This window comes from Botryllus schlosseri, chromosome 3, assembly GCF_051294905.1.
Source record: "Botryllus schlosseri isolate E-star chromosome 3, Bs_hap1, whole genome shotgun sequence".
Taxonomy (NCBI): Eukaryota; Metazoa; Chordata; class Ascidiacea; order Stolidobranchia; family Styelidae; genus Botryllus; species Botryllus schlosseri.
Window position 1 is genome coordinate 2,750,801 of NC_137238.1, and position 23,394 is coordinate 2,774,194.

General features: G+C 39.1%; 1 protein-coding gene and 1 long non-coding RNA gene across 5 annotated transcripts in view; both read right to left on the reverse strand.

The window, feature by feature from the left end:
• Window positions 1–17,696: 17,696 nt before the first annotated feature.
• LOC145435577 (uncharacterized) lies at window positions 17,697–22,062 on the reverse strand. 2 transcript variants are annotated; one of them, XR_013913897.1, is made up of 4 exons: window positions 21,233–22,062; window positions 20,459–20,554; window positions 19,855–20,015; window positions 17,697–17,763 (listed from the first exon to the last, which is right to left on the reverse strand). It is a non-coding gene; the product is annotated as an uncharacterized LOC145435577 (long non-coding RNA). The 2 variants fall into 2 exon arrangements; XR_013913896.1 differs by lacking the exon at window positions 21,233–22,062 and having other exon boundaries at window positions 20,459–20,676.
• A 415-nt stretch (window positions 22,063–22,477) lies between these two features.
• LOC145435566 (uncharacterized) overlaps window positions 22,478–23,394 on the reverse strand; it is a 140,604-nt gene continuing 139,687 nt past the window's right edge. For all 3 annotated transcript variants that reach the window (XM_080312849.1, XM_080312850.1, XM_080312851.1), the window contains one exon: window positions 22,478–22,729. In XM_080312849.1, coding sequence (XP_080168975.1) covers window positions 22,592–22,729 — 138 coding nt within the window. In that variant the 3' untranslated portion in view covers window positions 22,478–22,591. The remainder of the gene's footprint in view (window positions 22,730–23,394) is intronic.

The window sequence follows — 23,394 nt, forward strand, 5'->3', positions numbered from 1 at the left end:
GGTAGCAGTAATATATGGGATTCGTAGTGTGCACCATATATTTCTGCCCACGTGGATAGGTGGAGGAAAACATGGTCACTACAGCAGTAGATACCAACTGTGTGATACCTTAGTGACGTGGAATTAGTGGAGGCAAGTGAGGCAGTGCTTCAGATGTCGTCAGGGATGAGTGAAGGAAAATTTTGCAACCTTCAATGGTTATGTTTATCTTCTATTGACGTTTATGAATGACTAAATTTTCAACATTTTTATTCCCAAAATCACGGAATTATCATATTTATTGTTCGAAAATAAAGCGCGATAAGAGAGGTAAGACTCAGATAGGCAATGGCGAGCCAAGCCTCGCCTTTGACAGTGCAACTCATCGTAAATAGCTTAGAATTTATAATAACCGATATTATTGAAATGTAATTGTTGCGCAGAATCTAAAAATCTAAGTATTGATCAACTCCTCAAATATTACATACCTACATTTTTACGGCGGTGCTGAAAAGCTAATAACCAATCAAGAAATAGATAGCTTTAGCGTTGTTTTGAATTTGAATTTTTAATTGTGAAAGTTACTTCCAAAAGGCATTTTATTTCTCGGTGTGGATCAGGAAGACATTGTGTATTTGAAAACTGCAAATTACTACAAGTGTCGCCATATCTGCTATTCTCTTTCGTCAATCAAGGTATCATGCAATCCAATATTTATAAGCGCACGATGGTTGGTAGATAGAATTCGCGAGTGGTGTTAGTCGACGATGCTACAGCAACTTAATTTAAAAAAAAGGGGGCGGTTTGAGCCCCTAATCCTGGATACCCCACTGTCTTGACCCCTCAAAGACATGTTTATGCCGCCACGAGAATAATTATCCTCCCTGTCATGAAAATATACTAGCAAGTTGCTGCAATATTGATAAACAAAGTACCAAATTGAAAATTTCTCAAAGAGCCATATCTTATACCCAAAAGAGCCATACATGGCTCGCGAGCCATAGGTTCCCGACCACTGATCTACAGAATAAGCCATGGATACGCAGTATTCAAAACATTTTCCAGATTTTGAACAACCCTAATGCCCAGTGCTCACATCTTAGATCAGTGGTTCCCAAACTTTTTCGGTGTGAGGGCCAAATTTAGAATTTCAGAGTACGGTGGGGGCCGCACGAATACTACGGCTATGAAGCGGACCCAAACAGTCATCATGGCTATTTCGGAGTAGTTTTATTGCCCTGGCGAGTTTTAAAAACTGTACACTGTTTACCGCTACTTATCTGCTGCATTGGGTGTCCGTTGAGTGAATCAGCTTTTCTCGTCTAAACGCACGAAGCGCGAGAAATTTCTTTAATTTCATGACTGAATCGGTCAATATGATCGGGAATTGCATGTATTGCTATCAATTTTCATCTTGTCTCTGTTCACGTAATCTGATTTACCGGTAGAGCTGAGTGAGTTGTGTTTGAAAAGGTATCGGCCCCCTCAATAGGAATTAAACATCTCCGGGGGTATACCCGTTGGCAGGAACGTAACGGCACTGCGTTAATTCTTGGAGTCGCATGTTACATGCCCTAAAACTTTATATGTCTTGGTGCGTTGTGGTGCGGTCATGGCCAACGTTGATATGCCCATTTTTATAAATCTTGCGTATTTTTTCTTGGGGAAGAGTACCCAATAATCAAGATATGGGGTGAATTGAAATAGCGCATAGCGCGAAAAATTTTTGAGGAAGTTGCATAAATTTTCAAAAAATACTCTATAATTCATGCTAATTCACGAAATAATTTTGGGCCCCCTTCGAGCTCGGCCCCCCTCAATTGGGGGGTTTGGGGAGCGGCAGTTACGGCCCTGAATATAGGACTACCAATTATGCTGCTTTTAGCCGACTAAGCAGTATGCATCTCGGCGTATTCAACCGTGAGTTACCATAAGTCCTCTTCTAAGATGATTTGTCCTCTTTTTTAATTTTTTTAAAGTGTCCTCGGAGAACGACCAAATGTCTTCTTTTTTGAGATTTTGTCTTCTTTTTTGTGGATTCGGTTACATATAGGGCCAAATTCGACTGATATACATTAAGTCAGCATTGTGGGAACGCTACGGCGGCTATTTCGGGAGCTGGACCGGAACGTTGACCTTTTTTCAGTCAACCACCTGTTCATGTGAAAAAAAACTGTATTCTCCGGGAGTTGAGCCTCTTTTTCTTTTTTAGTCAAGCGACCACGAAGTGGGAAAAATTTACCATTTTTTTCAGGATTTTCCTCCGGTTTTGAAAGTTATCAATACCTATTTATATCTATAGCTACTGCTCGTTCAACTGGAAAGGCATATTGCATTGAAACAGCAGTGACGTAACGTTAGCAGTCTATACTCACAACTTTCATGCCATTCTGTAATTAAAAACCACAGAGGTCAAGCCAAGCAAGAGTATTTTATAAATATAAATTTTAATTTTTGTTATAAATCGATTTCCTAATATATTTTGGGGGCCGCAAGAAGGCTGTCTGAGGGCCGCATGCGGCCCTCGGGGCCGCACTTGGAAATCACTGTCTTAGATGGTCGGATTGGCACTCTTGATGCTGTAGTGGTGAATTGACTATGTCGATTTTCTTCCCCCATTATATCACAACTGGATTTTATACTACTTTGTGCTATCCACTAGGGATGGTGTGAACGCGAGGTGAACGTTCGCGTACTGTATGTGAACCTCGGAAATTTAGAAGTTTACGTTCACAAACGAACCTTGGTATGTTCTGCAGTGTGAACGTCTTTCATATATTACACTTTTTCACTTCATCATAATGTCTTTTATTGAAATACTTTGCCTTTCGCGTTCGGACCACTCTATGCATGACGCTGGCAGCATCAAAATATCAACACTAAATGAGCATGCACCTTGACAAGCTCAAAAATATCACTTGATTTGTTACAAAAGTTTGCTCAAATATTCCTATTCCGTTTGTGAATATTTAGTAAAGTCTCTGCTGTGAGACTGACCCGCTATCACGCAACATCATGAACGAAATCAAAAACCGAATCCATGCGATTGGAGTGTTGGCCAACTTGTTTGTGGAGTAATATCGGTAGCAGGTATAGAAACCCGTTTCACACTCAGCTCAATACGAATATGACAATATCAATGTAGCAATGGTCAGATGCCGAATATGTTAGCTGGACTGGCTTGTACCGCTATAAGGTGTGAGCTTATATTCCCTTGCAAGTCCTCGTCGAAATAGTTGGCAAAGCGATGAAAGATATAGATTTTATGGGAGTATTATAGCATTTACTTGCTCCAGTTGATAAATTTGGCTACGCTTTAAAAGTCCGTATGTACTTCAGCATTGTGGCATAATGTGGCCTGAGTCGTCGCTATAAGTATCGTGTGCATCAGAGGTCGGGAGCGTATGGCTCGCGAGCCATATATGGCTCTTTTGGACGTAAGATATGGCCAAAGGTGGTCAAAGTAGTCAGTTAGAAGTAGTAGAAGTAGAGATGAATAGATCTACTCAAGTACGAGTAAAAGTACTTCTTCCATGAGCAACTTAAAACTACTTGAAGTAGAAGTAGAATTGACTGACTTTAAATCTACTCCAGTAAGCTAGTAGCTGTGAAATCGATCGTAATTCGTTCGCATGGGTTGTCAAGAGCTGCAAATTCAGCTATGCGAAAGGTGCAGAGCTTTATTCATATCGATGCATACCAGGAGGTATCCAATTTTCGACAGCATACGCATAAGTCCGCATCATGAGATTAAGATGATAGTATTGACATGGAAATGCGATACTAATCCTCTTTCCACTCGAACTGCCAGTTTTACGAATTATCATGGTATGGCGCACTCCCCCATATTATAAGGCATGTAGTTTTGTCGCAGAGCAATACGGAGAAGTTGTATCGGATTCGGTGTGAACACTTTGCGCGATTAGTTTACGTCAATAAAAATTATTGTGGATTGTAAAAATGACATATTGTGTAGCTTTATTTGCGGAAATTAAAGGCATTACTACACTTGCTTTTACACTTCAACATGTGTTCTCCTGACAAAAGAACTGAAACTAATTAGAACTCAAAGTATCTTACTGGTAATTGAAAGAGAAATTGAAATACTACTTCTAAAAGCGTAAAATGTAATTAATGTCTTTAGTCCAGAAAGTTTCAAAGGTGGTATGCTAAAACAGGTCTAAAGCTAAAAAAAAGTCAGAGTCCACTTTTACAGAGTAGGACACGCCATGGACTGCTAGATTACGATAAAAGTAAATGCTACATTGCGAAACATCAGTTTCAAACGTTATGATGGGCCATATACTGTGATGAAATATTTCATATGGGCGACAATGCGGTGTGAACGGAACCACGAAACCCACTACCTAAATTATATTCACCGATACTTTCGTGAAATTATATATGTCACTCGTTATCCACTGTTCGCGAAGCGCGACGAAAATTCTGGGCTTTACTCAACTTTTATGAAAATTGAATGATAATACTCCGTGAAAACTGCCACGAAATTCCTCAGGCTATCTTCCTGATTGGAAGAATAAGCTACTTCTACTTGACAAACTGAAAATAGCGAAAAGTAAGTAAGTAGATCACAAAATATTACGAAGTAGAAGTAGAAGTAGCAAAAATCAGATCTACTTGAGTAAGTACCAGAAGTAGAGGAAAACTACTTGAGTACTTCGAAAAAGTAGAAGTAATTCGTTACTGAACACCAGCATTGTGGCATAATGTGGCCTGCTTCGTCGCTATAGGTATTGTGTACATCTGTGGCTCTTTTGGGTATAAGATATGGCTCTTCGAGAAATCTTTAATTTTGCACCTAATTTATCAATATTGGAGCAACTTGGATTTTCATTACGGCGAGAATATTTATTCTTGTGGCAGCATGAAGATGTCTCTGAGAGGTCAAGTCAGTGGGGTATCCAAGGTTAGGGAATTGCACCACCCTCTTTTCAAAATCCCCAAATTTGAGTTGCTGTCCCAGCGGCTACTAACAGCAGTCGCGAATTCGATCTACCCACCATCGCGAGCCTAGAAATCGTGAATTGCACGATCTCTTGAGTGATGAAAAATAATATCAGACGTGGCGATACTAGTAGGACAACGCGGTTTTCAAATACACATTGTTTTCTTGATATACACGGAGAAATAAAATGCCTTTGGAAGTGACATTCACAATTACAAATTAAAATTAAAAACAACGCCATAGCCATTTTCTTGATTGGTAAGTAGCTTTCTAGCACCGCCGTAAAAATGTAGGTGTGTAAAACAACGTTACTTCGTATATTTTCGAAGTCGATCAATACTTGGATTTTCAGAATCAGCGCGACAATTACATCTGATTAATATCAAAGAATATCAATTACATGCTATTTAAGATCAGTTGCGCAGTCACATGTGACGCTTGTCCCGTGTATGCCTCATCAGAGCATCGGCTCTCCTCTAGCGCTTCATCATGGAACGATAAATATGAGAATTCCGTGATTTTGGAAATTAAAATATTTAAACAATAACCATTGAAAGGTTCAGAATTTTCCTTCACTGATCCCTGATGACATCTGCGCACTGCCTCACTTACCTCCCCTAACCCCACGTCACTGACGTATCACACGGTGGGTATGTACTGCTGTAGTGACCCTGTTTGGCTCCACCAACCCATGCAGACAGAAAAATATGGCGCACATTGCGAATCCCCTATATCAGTGCTACGAATACGCCACAGATGTCCAATTGTGACGTAACAGCTGTTTGACATGTATGGCTCTTTCGGAGTTACAATTTAAAATATAGAGGCAATATGGCTCATCGGTCGAAAAAGCTTCCCGACCACATACATACATACATAAATATATCACTTCACTGAAATGTAGGGTAGGAATTAGCAATATGACGCCGTGTGACGAGTGACGACATAAGTTCACGTTCGCTTTCACACAGAACCTTTCAAAAAGGTCCGCGTCCTCATGAACCTCAACCTTTCTCAGCGGTTCGCACCATCCCTACTATCCCTGGATATTTTGTTATTTCCAGATTCTGACTTCCAAAGTCTGACGAAGAATGAGGATTACACAATTTTAAAATGAGTTGATGAAAATATATATACTTCTAGCAGCTCAGCTTGTGTCGATCATTATGCTTGCAAATAGGCTGGCTCTGGGGCAGGGACTTTCGTTCAGGGGTGGCATGTGCGGCAGTCTCTCACCTATTGTCAGGTTAAGCATTTTGTGACATTGCTGTGAGCTGATCACGACATCTCAGAAATGACATTCTCAATAACGTACGATGTTCTGTTCTACATGTTTCGTATGCTGCTATATGATCAATTGGTTGGATCAATTAATGGTAGAAAATACTGTCGAAAACATTATTTTCGTTAAATTTACTCTTATTGGCAAGAAGCGTATAACTCAGTACAACATCTTCTCTTACTATTGGATTCGAACTATTGTGCACAACTCTACTTACCGGCGACTTTCCTCCAAGTACATCTGATCCGTATCATCAAGTTCATTTTCCTTATCCCTAAATGTTCAATTGTCCATTAATCCCTATGTACTACCAATGTAACTGATTACGTCATAGAGCATATACTCTCGTTATGGTGACTCTCGTTTCCAAATCACATAACCATTAATCATATTCCCTGATGTCGGAACGTCGGATAGCTGCACGTCCCAATTCAACACAGGCAAAGCTCAGTTCTATTTGAATATTGTTGCTACCGATGTAGCTTTCAATAACCTTAAATCCACTCTTAGGACAATTTCTTCTGATGAGCAAGACGACAGCAGAATAGTTACCTTCCATGATGTTTTTACAGTTCCTTGATAGTTGCAGGTAAAAGTTACAAATACAATGCATAACAAAGGTTATAAGAACAGGCGGGAAAACAACAAATCAAATTCTCATATTCAGCCCGTGAACACTTTGCGGTTCTTTCTTACGCCATTATTGACCGTGGCGCAAAAAACCAACAGGTGATAAGCGCGATTTATTTTCTTTAGATTAACAACAACAACTTTGCATTTTTTTGACCATTCCTAGTAAGGAATGATCATTTTTGACGAGTTCGTGATATTGATCTCAGGAGTTACCATTGAAATTATATATGAGAAAGATTTTGGTAACTGAGCAACCCGTAGGTATGGTAGATTCGGCCTTGCACCAGAAAATTGCGACATATCCTCGCATGTAGAAGAAAGGTTCAGATGTTACAGAGAACTTAGAAAAATATTTGCAATTACAATCAAGAAGGTATAGAGCTAGAGTGGCAATTTTTTGGAAAATATTTCGTAAACCAGCAATTCAGCACGTCTCATGACAACCGATTTTTCGTACATTACCCTGGGTATCCGATCACTGGTCGACATTTGCCAACTTTTTTATTTATTTTTTTGAACGACGGATTGAGTTTACCTAATTTGACGATGCTGATTCCGAATCTGCCGTCAAAGTTCACTCATCACGTCACAATTTTTCGCGAAATCGAATAAAAAATTTACTCAAAAGCGGCTGATTAAGGGCGCTTATGCCCGTTTAGGTCCGTATATGATACGAAACTCATCCTACAAAGTTCTCAACTTATTTTATTGGATTTGAGGTGTTATTATGTTAAACTAAGCCCTCCAAATAATCAGGATGCTTAGTATTTCCAAGAAATTTAGATAAAACTTTAATGAAAGAGAGTCTTTTTTTTTAAATACTAATAAGAAATGAGATCCAATTTAATATATAATGTTGGAAATACTACATTAGATCTGTCTACAAGAGCAGTATCTTAAATATTTTAAAGCCTGGTCTAAGTTGCTCCCTCATCGGCCACTTACGTTTAATTCAATGATTTCTACTGTCCCATTCACACATAAAACAAGGATACCTTGTAGCTCTAGACAGTTGAACCAGTAGCATATTTATCAGCTAAAAATCAACGGAAATTTTACAAGTTTGAGTACTATATTCCCACTTGAGGATCAAAAGTTTCATATTCTCGCAATACCCCTTGATGCCAGTTGCACCAGCTACATGGATCGAAGCACATTGACTTGTATTGTGCGAAAAAAGCTTTTAGGCTTGGTACATAAATAAAGAGACGCAATTCACAGTTCCAAATGTCTCTATGAGACCTTGATCATCGATACAATAGAGTATAGACTAAAGAGGGTTCGGAGGCAAAGAGGCGTGTGTTTTCACTATCACGATGCGAATACCAAGCAACAATGATATCAGTACCAAGTAGGCTATATGTTTGGATTTTAATCTGGCACCTAAAATAAGAGCAGATTAATATAGCAAATTCAAATTTATAACAAAGTTATTTAGTTCAGCTTGATTCAATTTTATATAGCTGCTGTTCCCCATTACACCCATGCTGAGAAAATTCTTCAGACAAGTTGCGCAAGTCAAATTGGATATTGATCTTTATGCTGCTTTTTGACAATGAATCCAAAAAAAAACATGAGCAAAAGTAACAATCTTTTTCGTGTCCATGTGGCTCTCTCCAAACCATTGGAACACCAAATGATAAAGATTTTTGGCTTCAAATGCTTCACAGCCTCAATGTCGCTTTATTTTTCATTAACTGTGCTGTGAATTCCTCTTCTTTACATCGCCTAGAACTAGACCCAGGTGAGTGTCTGATTTCAAAGACTACCTCAAGTCGTTTCGACCCCTTCCTATCTTTTCATTGTATCGCAGTATTGTGATCTTATGAAAGCAAGAAAATATCAATAATTTGACACTGATATCAAAATCTAGGCCTAGAATACATACTTTTAACATACCTCAGTTATTTTCACCTCTACCTGACCTTAAATTGACGCCGTTACTTCTACTTCTACTGGAGTAATTGTAAGTACTTTGAGCACCTCTGATGACGTCACAATGGTTATAGCTATGACCCAACAGCAAGGAATACGTCACAGAACAGGCTGTTTTTAGCACTAAAATGCAAAATTTTAAATCACAGATCATAAAAAATCTGGACGTGATAAGAAAGAAAAACGACTTCGTTTTCGTAATCAGCGTTCGAAAATTGACTAAATAGTCATCATTTTGCTCAAAAAACAAAAATCATGTCGACCAGTGTTACCGGACTACAACCGATATTGTAAGGACTATAATAACGACAATTGGTAAGAGGTAGGGCCACTAAAACGATTGTCATGCGCCCCCTTGGCGTGATAAACCAGATTTCTGGGGGCGTCGTCCCCAAGAACCCCGTCGCGTGATTACGATGGTCAGCAAAGTTTGTGTGGCCTGGTCGCCCTACGCACCAAAAGTTTCTATAATGCATGAATGAATAGGGGGTAATTACACAAATATAGCTATAAATTATTTATCCTCTCTGCCCACGTAATTAGATTTACCAGTTGCGCTAAGTGAGCTGTTGTCTTGGAAAATGAAGGCCACGTAATTAGAAACTAAACATAGTCGGGCGTGCCCGTTGGTGCAATTACTTTATTACATGTTCTTATTTTTTTACCTCTTGTCCGCTATATAGTCAAAAGATATTGAAACGCATAAACGAATTAAACTATTATAGTAAGCACACAATTCAAAATTGGTATTTCTTCAATGCCAAATAATTTTTCTCGGATGGATGTTATTTGTCATCTGGGGTGCAGATTGTGACGACATGATAATTCGGCACGAGCGATGTAAGCACCTATTGACAATTAGACTTATGTACATCGAAGTTTACGGTCAACATAAGGGCAGTACTCTTCGGCTAAGGTTTTGTCGCTGACGATCTTTTTCTCTGAGTCCGATATCGGCCGGAACTTCATATGTCTTCGTGCATCGTGGCGTGGTAAAAACGGCGAAATGCCTATTTCTATTGTCTATAGTTATGCGTATGTTTTCGTGGGGGAGTCGTCAATACGTGATGTGTAATTTATGTTCATTCAACAAAATAACTTAGGGCACCCTTCGAGCTGTCCCTCCCCATACCCCCGATTGGGGGTTTGGGTTTCAGCAGTTTTAATCATGGTAATAGGTCAAAGTCCAGTCGGTCTTTTCGGGACTTTAGTATTGGAAATATTTCGCGCTTTATTCGCGCTCGGGGACTACTCGACAATAATAAACCATATAATAGTTATATGTGTTATATTCAGGGTCAAATCAAGGTTGTTGTTATAACAACAATCGGGTACGGTCCTATACCCTGTGATTAGAACCATCCCCAATTCACATCTGCAATTGACAATACTGGGGAACTAATGGTTGCCTAATAGATTTTGTTTCACTGCTTTGTGTGACTATAAGTAAGTCAACTGAGAATGGGATGCATATGTGCTCATATTGAATTTTGTACTGTACCCAGTAATTTATTTTAACATGAATGTATTCTAAACAAAGCCACTCATATTATTTAACGTTCATGTGAGGTAGTCGACCACAGCACTAGATAGTATCATCCCTTAATATACGATGAAGAAATATACTGACAATTTAATGTTGTATCTCTCAAACACAAGTATATTTAGATATTCATTTCGCGCACAAAGCTTCAAAACATATCTCATGTACAAGGGGGCTCTCACTCTCAAGAGTGTCAAGAATGTCGGCAGAAAGGGTTTCTATATAATCTCAAAATTTATCATTAATATATACCGCTATTTGTCTGTGTGTTGTCTTCCGTGTATTATAGTATAATTTGATTTTCTCTCGTCTCTTGTTATGACTACCGGTACGGCTGACTTTGCCTAGCGTTAATTTTTTATTATTGTATTATTACGTCATACTTTGCCAATTTGGTTTTCGTTTGAATATCTCTCTGTATGCTTATTATTGTGCCGTTAACTCTCGATAAGGGGCACACGAAAAGTCTTCGAGTTTATAAAATCTTTACTGCCATGAATGTAGTTGTGAAAGCAATACTCAAGTTTAGTACCGCCAACCATATTTTCAGATATCATGTTCATAAATAAACTCCAATTCCATATATAAGTATTTATCTGGACTCAAATAACTTTCCATTAATTCAATCAGATTTATGTCAACCACCGATTGTAATTTCAAAATAATCTGTTGAAGTGTAATATTATTAATCACTGGTCCACATGATTTTCGCGCCAGGACTTCTTTGGGTCAACTATACCTAATTTGTGGACGCTGAATACGAATCTGACGTTATTCTTGCTCCATCATGTCACGTTTTTGATATATTATATATGCTGAATATTTCTACTTATTCGAGGTACTCAAGTAGATTTTGGCTACTTGCAGTACTTACTGAAGTGGTAATGTTTTACAACTACTTCTACATCTACCTGACCAGTATTCTGGATGAACTAATTACTTTTGCAATTTGGTTTTTGTAACGTAAAAAGTAGTTCAGGGATAATATTGCACCACTACCATGAGGTAAATTGTCATAAGAAACGTGTAAAATAGCCTCTGAATCAGGGTAACTGAGTATATTTTTTCGAAGATTATACCCATGTGTAGTGCCATTATATTCATTTTGCCTTATATGCGGTGATACATCTTGCGATTTCGTATGTAGACACCTCTGACTAACTGTTCAACGTATGCGACCACCCTCGCCCGACCAAATATACACATATATTTACTGATTTTTATTAATCCTCCGACCTTTTATTTCGTCATCCACTTGAAGTAGTTTTGACATGTCTTAGAAATAACTACTTCAACTTGTAATTGAGTAGAAATGTAAGGCGTTAATTGTTCTACTTAAGTGGCAACGCTGATCACTTCGACCGACTCTAGTTCATAGCAAAATATTACGGCAAATCGAAATCCTCCAAAAATGTGAAGCTTTTTGTATTTAGAACTGGCGTTTAATCATGCAAAACACTAACAAAATGTCTCGAAATTACCCGATGCTAATCTATGGCTCTGTTAGAGCATGTAAATTGTAATACGTGGTATTTGGTGTCGGCCACAAAATGACCGATGTCTAGACTGGGATTGACTGTCCTAGAACCTATGCATATTTATTTCCATTATGAAGTAACACGCACTTCAGGTTTCATGTTGAGCTGTTAGTAAGCAGTCTCCATTCATCTGGATGTCTATAAAAGACTATGCAAAGAAGCCCTTTATATCATGGTAATAAACCAAAAGAAAAACCGTTCAGAAACAGCTTTCCTTGATTCCGATTAAAGGTGATAGTATATGGAAACTGGAAAAGAAGAATTAGCAGTGGCCGCTCGTGACAATATCGGGTTGTGGGGCAAGGGCTGCAAGCGACTTTTTATCAAGATGGCGTCACAATGGCGTTTTCCAACGTAAACAAGTAACTTAATAATGGTACGGTAACAGTGATTTTAACGCATGTGCCACGAGAGGTCCACCGGTGAGCTGTGACTTGAAGTGTGGCAGCTGCGTAAACGGCGTAGCCTACTGAACAAAGATTCAACATGGTTCATGTTCGTACTTGACCCGACTGCAGAAATGGAAATGACTATAACTCGAGAGATTGCGTAAGCCTTACTGGAAAGGTCAACGAGTTCGGACACATACGCAATTGTTATCTCATAGATTGGGCCTGTCATATTGAATCCAAAACATCATTCTGGAGAAGTCGGAAATTCGGTCTCCGTACAGCATAGGAGATTTTGGCCTTGAAACTGGAGACTGTAACACGACACATACGGCTTTATTACTGCTAATAGGTCTGCCGCGGAATCGCCTTTGGAAAATATATTACCGAATAAATACGTGGATGTAAGCCGTAAATTTAGTACACTGTTACATGACATCATCGAGAAGTAGCCTCATGGCCCATTTCGGTATGGTACACTGTCATAATTAATACGAACAGACCAACACCGAATTTTGCGTAAAATTTACTGAGGAATAGGCTGATCAAGCAAATGGCTTGAAGGCCACAATTCCACGGTGAAATTGACATTGGAGCAGGGTTGTAATGACTCGAGTCATGACTCGACTCGAGTCTGACTCGAGTCACGATTTTATGATGACCCGACTTGACTCGAGTCATTGTATAAAAATACGGAAATGACTCGACTCGACTCGAGTCAATCTGTGTATTGACTCTACTTGGACTCGAGTCATTGCGCATGACTCGAACCAAGTCATATGACTCGAGACTCAGACGGCCAAGACCGACATTTCATTGTAATTTCGAATATTAGTGAAGTATCCACACTTGGGATTTCGCCGATTGGTACTGGTACTTGAAAATGCGACCAGAAACTGCTAAAAATGAGGAAAATTATTATATTATAAATGCGAACCATCCGATATCACCTGACAGAGTTATACAAAGTGGATTTAGCAAGACTTTAACTGGAAACTGGTCAGTCAACACAATGACTTGGACTCGACTCGAGTCATAATACCATGACTCGGACTCGACCCTCTGCTGGCTAACTTGGACTCGGACTTGACTCGGTGGTGAATTGAAAATGACTCGACTTGACTCGAGTCAAAACTATGAAAGCTAGCTTGACTTGTGACTCGGAACCTTGTGACTTAGTTACAACCCTGCATTGGAGAATATAATATAAAAGTAAATATTTGAATGCAAACCGAGAATGTTAGTAAACTGTTTATTTAATATATCCATGATATCATCATTTCATCACCTATCTCAGTATGCAACACAGTGAACGTTACCACAGATATACACCGGCTTTGCGTGAAATCCACAATGCGTTGTAGGCTAAAGTGTCATATCAGCGCACATCTCTACCATACTCGACCTTGATAGCGAAATTACTGCCCTAATCATTGAGTAATAACCTTGAGACTTGGCATTGCGTTCGATACTAAAATCAAGACATACCGTGCAAAAGCTTATGACGGATCTAGGTAAGGAGCATCGTTAAAATCAATAGAGACCAATACCGGCTTTGCGTAAAATCTGTTAGCGATAAATGACGAGTCAGCTCTCACTTGACTTAGGAAACGAAATTACCACTAACACAGTTAAGTGACAAACTTGAAACTTGGTACAGCGTTCGATACTAACATTAAGACTTGCCGTACCAAATGTCATGACCGATCTTGGTATGGAACATCGTCAAAATCAATGGATACCAATACCGGCTTTTGAGTAAAATCTGTTTGCGATACATGACGGATCAGCACACGCTCAACTTCGGGAACCGAATTACTACTCTAAACATCAAGCAGAAACCCTGAAACTTGTGGCAGTGTTGAATACCACCATCACGACATGACATACCAAGTTTCAAGAACTATCACGGTGTGAAACACCATCAAAATCGACCTATACCAGCAAAGGTTGACCAAACGCATATGACGGAAACCGAGTTCAGATGTAGATACGATTGTTACATCACACCTTAGGGGCACAGACCTATTGTGCCCCACTTGCTCGGTAATTTTATGAATAGGAGAGAGTAAATCACCGTTTCTTTATTGTGCGCGGCTTTGAGAGAATAGACAGTGAAAGCTTGTCATGAGCGCTACCGGGGCATGCCCCGTCTAGGCATTCGCAAAGCGAAAACACAGAAGAGAATTCGATTTTCGCAGAGACTTCGCTATATAACGGCATTTACAGGCGAAAGGACAAGAAGAATACGATTTTCGCTGTGATTTCGGTATATATAGATTGCTGTGCGTCTATAAATGGTAAACAATTGATATTGAACAGAATTGGTGGGGCAATGCCCCAGTTGCCCTATAGGACGAGCCGCCACTGCCAAATGATATCACAGTCTTAACCATAACACGTCTAAGCAAGTATGGAAATAATTTCATCAATAGCCAATCCCATCTCCTACTGTTCTAAAAAAAACATCCGAAGACTTGATGACATCACAATTACTCCACGCTCAAGTGCTCACAAACCTGTCAAATCCAGACGGCACTGTGAAGTCACGTGATAATCTTGCGCGGTTTGATTGGTTAATAACGCTACCACCAATCCCTTCGGCCGACGGTGAAAAAATAACAATCGATCTTTTGAATTCGAGAACGATCAGTTTTTGTACATCAAAGGTGCCGCCTCGCTATAGTGAGAAAACGGCTGGGATCTCTTCTCTCCTTCACTATCTTCGCCTAGTTCGGTATTAAATACACACAATTTTGTTGACTGGATGGTGTTTGTCGACTACTAGGGTCATGTAAACCGGGTCGATATTTTTTTTTATTCCGTAACTGCCGACTTGTATATAGGCCCGCTTCTTGTCGTAACCGCAAGTAACCGCAATTGAAAATATTCTTTCTGACGGGACTGATGTTGCTGTTAGTGCGAAATAATTATTGGCTAAAGTAGCAAGCGTGGGAAGTTTGGAGTTGTAGGTGCGGGATATTAGGGTGACGGGGTTTTGTATTGTGAGTTGTGATGCAACCATGCAGCCTGGAAGCAGGTGAGGAGCATCGCAAACCTCAAACGTATTGGTCATTGTTGCCCAACCGATTAAGCATCCACACTCTCTTTCTCGTGAGCACTTGCTACCGAGCTGTTCAGACGGCATGGTTGCGTCACCATACAAAACTGCTTTACAATGCATCATTCGAGGTTGATTTTAGTGGGTCCCAGGACTACGAGCAGAATAAAATTTATATTTCCGCAATGAGTGACGCGGTAGCTATCGATCGATACCAATTTTATCGAATTTTGCGTTCGGCAAGCCGGTCACGAATTACCGTGATATTACCATGAAATAGCCATGTGGAAAGTGTGACGTAGATCGATTTCACTTAGTCGTGAGATTTGCGTGTGTCCACACTATGGTGTAACGGTAAACAGCGGTTAGTTGATTGATTGTTGCTAGTAAAATGCAGAAGCGCCAATTATTTTATGTTGTGCTTGTCAGGTCTCAATAATAATGTACTGTGATTGAAATTGTAATTAAGCAAAAATTTCATCAAATTAAAGTTACAATTACACGAAAAACGCAATTAATTACATCCAGCTCAATTACAAATTACAAATCATCCAACTCTGATGTACATGATAACTATAGCGAAAAGTCAGGCCGTATTATACCACAATGCTGAAGTAGCCTACACGACACCGACAACCACTTCTTGATAACATGCATAAAATACGAATTTCTTCGAACGTTTTCAATAACTTATTGCAATTAGTTACATATTCCTTTCACCGTACGCAACCTACTTACGTAATCATAAGTGCCGACCGTCGTTGCTGAGTTCGCAATAAGTTGCAATAAGTTCATTTAGTCACCGCTTGATTTCAAATACCGGAGGGCCGTTGCTCACGAGCGACAAGCACCAATTGAATTTTAAACAATATTAATGCCACAATGCTGAAGTACATGCTGAATTTTGAAAGGTCTCCTAATGTATTATCAACTGGGCCAATAAATGCTACATTCATTCCACAAAATCAATCTTTTTCTTCGCTTTGCCAACAATTTCGACAAGTACTCGGCTAGACCGGACAGACGTTCTTAAGAGTGAAACACCGGTTTCCTGACTTCCACCAGATATTATCTCAAAAAAGTTACACACCCCAATCGGACGGATTTGGTTTTTATGATACAATAAGAACATCAAATCATGATAGATCCCGTAAGCCTTGTAGATTTTTTATAATATGTGTTTCTTTCTTGCTATTGTGTGATTGTGGGCAAATCTCATAGCAGAGAGTCACTAAAGATTCACAAACCGAAAGCAGAATATTCCGAGAAAACTTTTGAGCTAATAATTTTTGAAATTGTCAAGGTGCATTCTCGTTTACTGATGAACTTTTCGTCATGTCGGCAGCGCCATGCGGATAGTGGTCCGAAGTTGAAATTAGAAACATTTCATCCAAAGACGTTATAAATTATAATGGCGTGAAAAATTGTAATACATGAAAAAGGTTCACAGTGCAGAACCTATCAAGGTTCGATTTTGAACGAGAACCTCACGTTCACACCATTCCTATAGTGAATACCATTCGACTTCATCATCATCATCATTGGTTTATTAGCAATTTTATCTGTTCAATACACCACAAAAAGGCGATACAATGAAAAAATGACTTTGCCTTCAATATTCCTGGCGGAACTGCATATGCGCATAGACAAGTCAAGAAATATCCAGGAACTGTAATATCCCAGCAAACACCCGATGTCCAGTTGACTTCCTGCGGAAAAGACGCAGGACGCCCAGTGTTACTTCCCTGGAGTGGATTTGTCGACTACTAGAAGCGTCCTAAACACTTCCTGAGTTGGTCTACTATGGACGTGAAGCGACTCCATATGGACTCATTGGATCTGCTGTGGACGTGACATGACTCCCTATGGATGCGTCAGACCTACTGTGGACGCGACGTGACTCCCTATGGATATGTCATTTACCACCTGTTCTATTCCTCAGGATTACCATATCAGGACTCCCCTTCTAACCTGGTACAATTACATGGAATTCAACATCATATAAACTAACGAACTGTTTATATTGGGTTACTGTAAAACGACAATTGCAAAACAAAGCACAACATTAACTAATGAACTATTGCTGGTAAACAAAGTTCAGGCTTACGTGAAAAATCGATCAGGAAGTCACTACGAATAAATGTGTCAGTGGGAATTTGCATGTAGCAGCAAGTTCTAAGTCAATTTTATATTACCATTACAAACATTTCAACTGAAGTGCATCATGAAATTAGAAATAAACGTGTCACATGACTTTGAAAAAGTACAACTGCTAATACAACTAAAACAGGGAAAAGCATGGAGCAATTATAAGTAAAATTTACATTGCATATTATAAAACGATGCATTATTTGCACCACATCATGTTAAGAGCGCGAGTGCGTATTCGCAATAAACTTGGTTGCAACAACAGTTTTCTTCTTGGTCTTTGTTTTGCCTGAAACATATACAACAATGTCAGCAAATCATTTGTAGAGCCACTCTGCTGACATAGCACATGAAATTTGCGTCAGAGCTGCTCTAATTTCTATTCCCTCATGCATTAATTGTGATCCGCTACTTCTACTTGTGCTAAGTGATAATTTATGACGATACTACAATGTCTACTCGAGTACGGGAGCTTCTGACGTTGTGATACAGAGTTTGAAACCCGTCAATCAAATTATATTGTGGAAACACCTCAAGTACATACTTCAGTACTTTCCAGAACTTCTACTTTACCTAAAATAGTTTTGATAAGCCATGTATATCGCTGCTTGAGTGCTTGAACCCGAGTAGAAATACATTGCGTTACTCTTACTTGTACTAGACTACTGACGCTACAAATATTTCTAATTGAGTGCTGAACATGATTTCTTTCCTTATCTCTGTTTAAAAGCATACAACTACGACATTCCTCAAGTCTCCATATTTTGACCATGTCGACACTTGGAAGTAGTTTGATGTCTTGTAAATCGCTATTTATACTATTTAGTACGGTACTAACGGTGAATACTTTGACCACCTTTATTTGGAACTTATCACCTACTACAACTAGGGCTTGCCACGAATCTGAATAGAGCAACGATAAGTCGAAACAGATGATCTTTTAGGGTACATAAATTGTATTCAACAAGAATTAGAATTCCGATTCTATGTACCACTGCGAGGCCTAAAAACATAGATTCGTCATATCGCAGAACACGGCACATGTAGGACGTAGCTACGCACGATCGTGTGAATGACAAATGTATTGTCTCAAAGTACAATAAAATAGGAATTATCTTAAATCTAAAAAACATTCTTCGATATGATGTAGAGCCAGTATTCATTTTCTTCGAATTTGCATACGAGATAGATATTTCAACTTTTCCTTGTTCATTATGTTGTCACATCATATAGAGCAGAGGCTTCAATTTCAAATGTGGTCGCAGGTCAATTTCCGGATTTTTGACGACGCAGCAAAATAGGGATATTCAATGTATAATTTCCAAGTAGGCCTTATTTGACGGGAGCTTGCAGACAGGCATTCCACAAACATCTCGAGAATATAATTTACTATTGTATTATTCACGTTTGACACGAAAATAATCACAGTTTTGAATATTTCAATAAAATTATTTTTGTGCTGGGCATAATTTGTTAAAATAATGAGTTATAGAGATGATGCAATAGGATGCATCATGACATCATCAAACTCTGGGTTATACTATTTCAGTTGGTGGACCTTTGACGTGTCACAGTTGTATTTTAAAATCTACTGAAATTTGATCTGGTATCAGAGCAGTTGAGCGGTGTAGCCTAATCCGGGTTTTGATATAGTCGTGATAAGTAGGCTGTTGCTACTGTCATTACCAAAGTCAAATTAATTCAGAATTAGATGTTGGCTTCGATTATTATTGGAACATATCAACAACTTTAGCCATAGTAATAGCATTGTTTCTTATCCTTAGCAATCGCACACTTCATGCTACTCATAAGATTTCTAGCAGCCCAAAATTTATTTTCAACACAATATCTGATGGTACCTATATTAAAATCAGATAGTCAATTCACATAAAATTGCGCATAGCACGAGAACCACAGCATATAGGTCTAATTCCACGATGCATATCGTACCACAAAAGGGTCTACGGGCCCTGTTCAAGAACCCCTGGGATAGAATAGAGCACAAAATCTTCTTTTAGAACTTTTTACTTCATTTTGAAGTGAATTTTACAAGCCTGGTAAATGGCTAATTGTACAGTAGAAATTCAAGGCGTTGCAACTATTTAAACTCCGGTGCAAACAATATGTACTTTGACCACCAACTATGATTAAACGCTAAGAATGCCTACGCAACACCTCGACCAAATCTACTTTTTCAAACTTATTATTTGTATACTTTCCAGAAGTGCATTATCTACTTCCATTTCGAGTAGATCTAACGCAACTTTAAAGTTGTTACCTCTAGGTGTGTATAAATCCATAACATTACATCTACTTCAGTTCAAAAGATGATTACTTTCACAGCCTCTGGTTTCCATGAAGTGTATTCAATGTTTTATACCTTTTGACTTTATCCTGAGGATGACGCAGCACCGATTTTACAGCAACGCTTGTTCCATGTGGCAGTAGTTCTTCCGAACGTTTTTGGTTCCAGTCATCAAGACATACTTTGTACAGTGTTCTTGACGTTGTTGAACACTATCAATTGAAGACATTGCCGATCTAAATAATCAAAGATATTATAATGTTTGTAGTGAAGCCATTTGTCAAGAAGCCAAGCCAGGAATCTAGAATATCCTGTAAAAAAAAAGACAATGAAGTTCAAGCTGGACCATTCGCACATTCTACTCACTACAATGACTAATCAGTAGGGCTGAGCACATTGGTATGGTTACTCAAATCTCGAACGAGTATCAATTCTTATGATTCGAGCCAAGTATGTGACTATTTTCAAGACAGCCTACTGAAATTACACGCTCAGTGCCACTATAACAATGCAGTTTATAATAAAATTATAGTTCCACCCAGCACGTTTTAGCAGCCCGATTGCGAACCACCGTCAATTGTATATTTCCGCATCATCGATGGCACTTTTTTCAGGGTAATAAATTGCTAATTAATGAAATATCATAAATCATCATATATAGTTCGTAACTTCAACTTACATAATTTAACATCTTGATCCATGAACAATGCACCACTGCGGCGCCTTCCTCTGAAGTTTAGAACTACATAACATTGCCTGTTCAATATCTAGTCTCCTGGTAGAAATGAAGTAACTTTGTATACACAAACACAGATATGTCCCATCCATATATAGTAAGAATCCATTGATAATAAGGTTGTGTTTTCTTATCGACGGCAAGATGACCAATGTGAGCAATCAGCCTTCCATAGGGCCCATCCATAGCCTACGTTTTTGATACTGCTGCAATGTAGGCAATGTTTCCGTGTATATATACTAATATCGAAAGTTATAATCAAGCAATAAAAGTATGCACGGAGGCCGTGCCAACATTGCGGTAACATTGCCAACAACCCGTCTGCACCAGGCCATGAACATGTTAAGTTTATAGAGTTTATAATTGGTTTAGTGTTTGAGTATCCTTTGATTAGAGCGAGGTTAAATATGGGCTAACAAACTATTATAATGTTGTTCCTAAAATACCCTAAATATAAACCAATATTGCCAAAAATTCTTACATGTTCACTGAAAGCCTCAATTATTTTATTAACGCTATTATAGATGGTTATGGTTATATACTGTTGTGGAAACAAAAATGCGAAAATGGATGTTAATGTGATGCTACAATCTTCATGCATCCACAAATTCAGCAATCTCACATTCCATAAAGGAACATTCCACATTTCTGTAAGCCTATACATAACATTTCAAAATTCAGTATATACCGCTATGTTATAAAATACCGGTACATTACTTTATGCGGCATCTGGTTTGCTGATTGGGTCCTGCAGTCCTAGGAAATCCTTGTAAAACTTTTCACAGGATGCACATGAAATGGCAAGTTATTGCTTGTGAGACATTATGGAACAGAGCACAATAAATCAGACTTCTATGATCAATACATTATCATATAGTATCAAATGTAGCCTACTACATGAGTTACCAATTAGCAGCGGGTCGATCAATTCCGTCAGTATAGGTGATATTACAGCCGTGTCACTATAATCATATAATCGAATTCATTATATCGCATCAGCAGTTCATGATGATCGAGACTATTGCTGTTTATTAAATATAGCACTCAAATACCAAGCTCCCTGCCCTTCCGGTACTCATGATAGAGACATCTCACAGTCCACGCTGTTAACGTTTCCAATTATGAACTAAACCATTACTGTGATAATTCGTCCCTCCGCCATTGCTACATACGGTGATCAAATTGAATTACACGCGCGGCGCATGCGCGATGCTCGCCAAATAGAAGAAGGCAGGCTTCTGGTTTTATGGTTGGATGAATCTGAAGCAACAGGCGTGTTCGACTCCATTATCGAAATAGCCGAGAGGATTGCTTACTGCGTTGTTCCGTGATTGGAATAGTCATCACAATCCCATCATGACGATTATCAAGTTCTGATATCGGAATATTTCACATGCATTACGAGTATTTGCCCCTGATGTGGGCATTTTCGACCCAGTAATGTCACATTAAAATAAGCCACTGTGTCTCTGTATCGCACATTATATCGAGCCTCTTTAGCACTGTGCGACCGCAATGATCGACAGCCGGGCTTGTGAAGTTCCACGCAATGAGAAAGTCACACCATATCAACATCCACGGCTTCACTCCACTAGATTTCACTTGTATCATGACTGTATTCAACACAACTTATTCAGCATTGACTGCAGAATAATGCACATTTGAGTTCATAGAAACGATTTCCCAGTAAGGACATCCAAATCAACTCCTGTGTTGGTGGCATCCAGGCATCACACTATTATGACATCCACTGGAATGGTCATTGGTGACTGGCATGGGAGCACTCTTAAAGTTACTTCCTCTGGGGGTCTCTTGGAGTTACATAATTGGACGTCAATTTGTGACCTACTGAGCAAGTCCTCAGTCACTAAAAGTGGGACGTGGGACGACTGGGCACAATTGTGGACGTACCCGTAAGTCCGTGGGAGATCGGGTGTTTGCTGGGATTGTATATTCATTTATATAGGTTAGATATAACAAAGATAGCAAACACGACGGTCGATAGTTATCATCTACTATAGTCATCAGCCTATAGTAATATAGACGATATATCCAACTCTCGACTCTGTAGATCCCTCAACAGTCTCTCATCTCAATTCTCATACTCATGTGCCCGTAATACTCCACCGGGTGAATGCGGACATATCTGGCGTTGATGGGTGGAGACAGTGCGTTATCAACGATGGTGTTTTGGTCAGAATTTGCGGAGAATGTCTGAATCCGGAACACATAATAATATTAATAATGCGAATAAAGAATATTATAAGGATATTGAGGGGATATCGAGAGCTACTATGTAATATCTTACATCGTATCTAGAGGCAACAGGGAATTAAGCTACATCTGCACTGCAACGAAGGGCTGGGCCAAATCGAGTATCTGAGTGTTTCCATTCTGAATCCAGTATTAGGCTTTGAGCGAAGTCGATTATTATTCGAGGATCACTAATTTTGAGAAATGTTCAAATAGTACCTTTCATGCGACGAGAAAGAATGTAATGCCAGTTCTAGATTACAATAGTTGTATGTATGTATAGGGGGGTTGGGGTGCTTCTCGGCTAACTGAGGCCTTTTGCACCATGCCTGTTTTGTTCATTAATACAACTATAAGTCTCTAGTGGACAATATAACAAAGTCTAACAGTGATTGTACCGTGTGAGGACTTTTCAATAGCGAACTAAGCGAAAGTGGGATATTGTGTCTATGTGCCGATTGAAATAGATGGGCCCTGGCTCGATCGTAGCGATTGCATGAAGTAACAAAATGCTCAAGCGTCTCTAGTTGATTACACGTGTCGCACAGTCCCGTTTCATGAAGTCCAAGTCTATACAGATGGGCGTTTAGTCGACGATGCCCCGTTTGCATCCTAATGAGAATGGA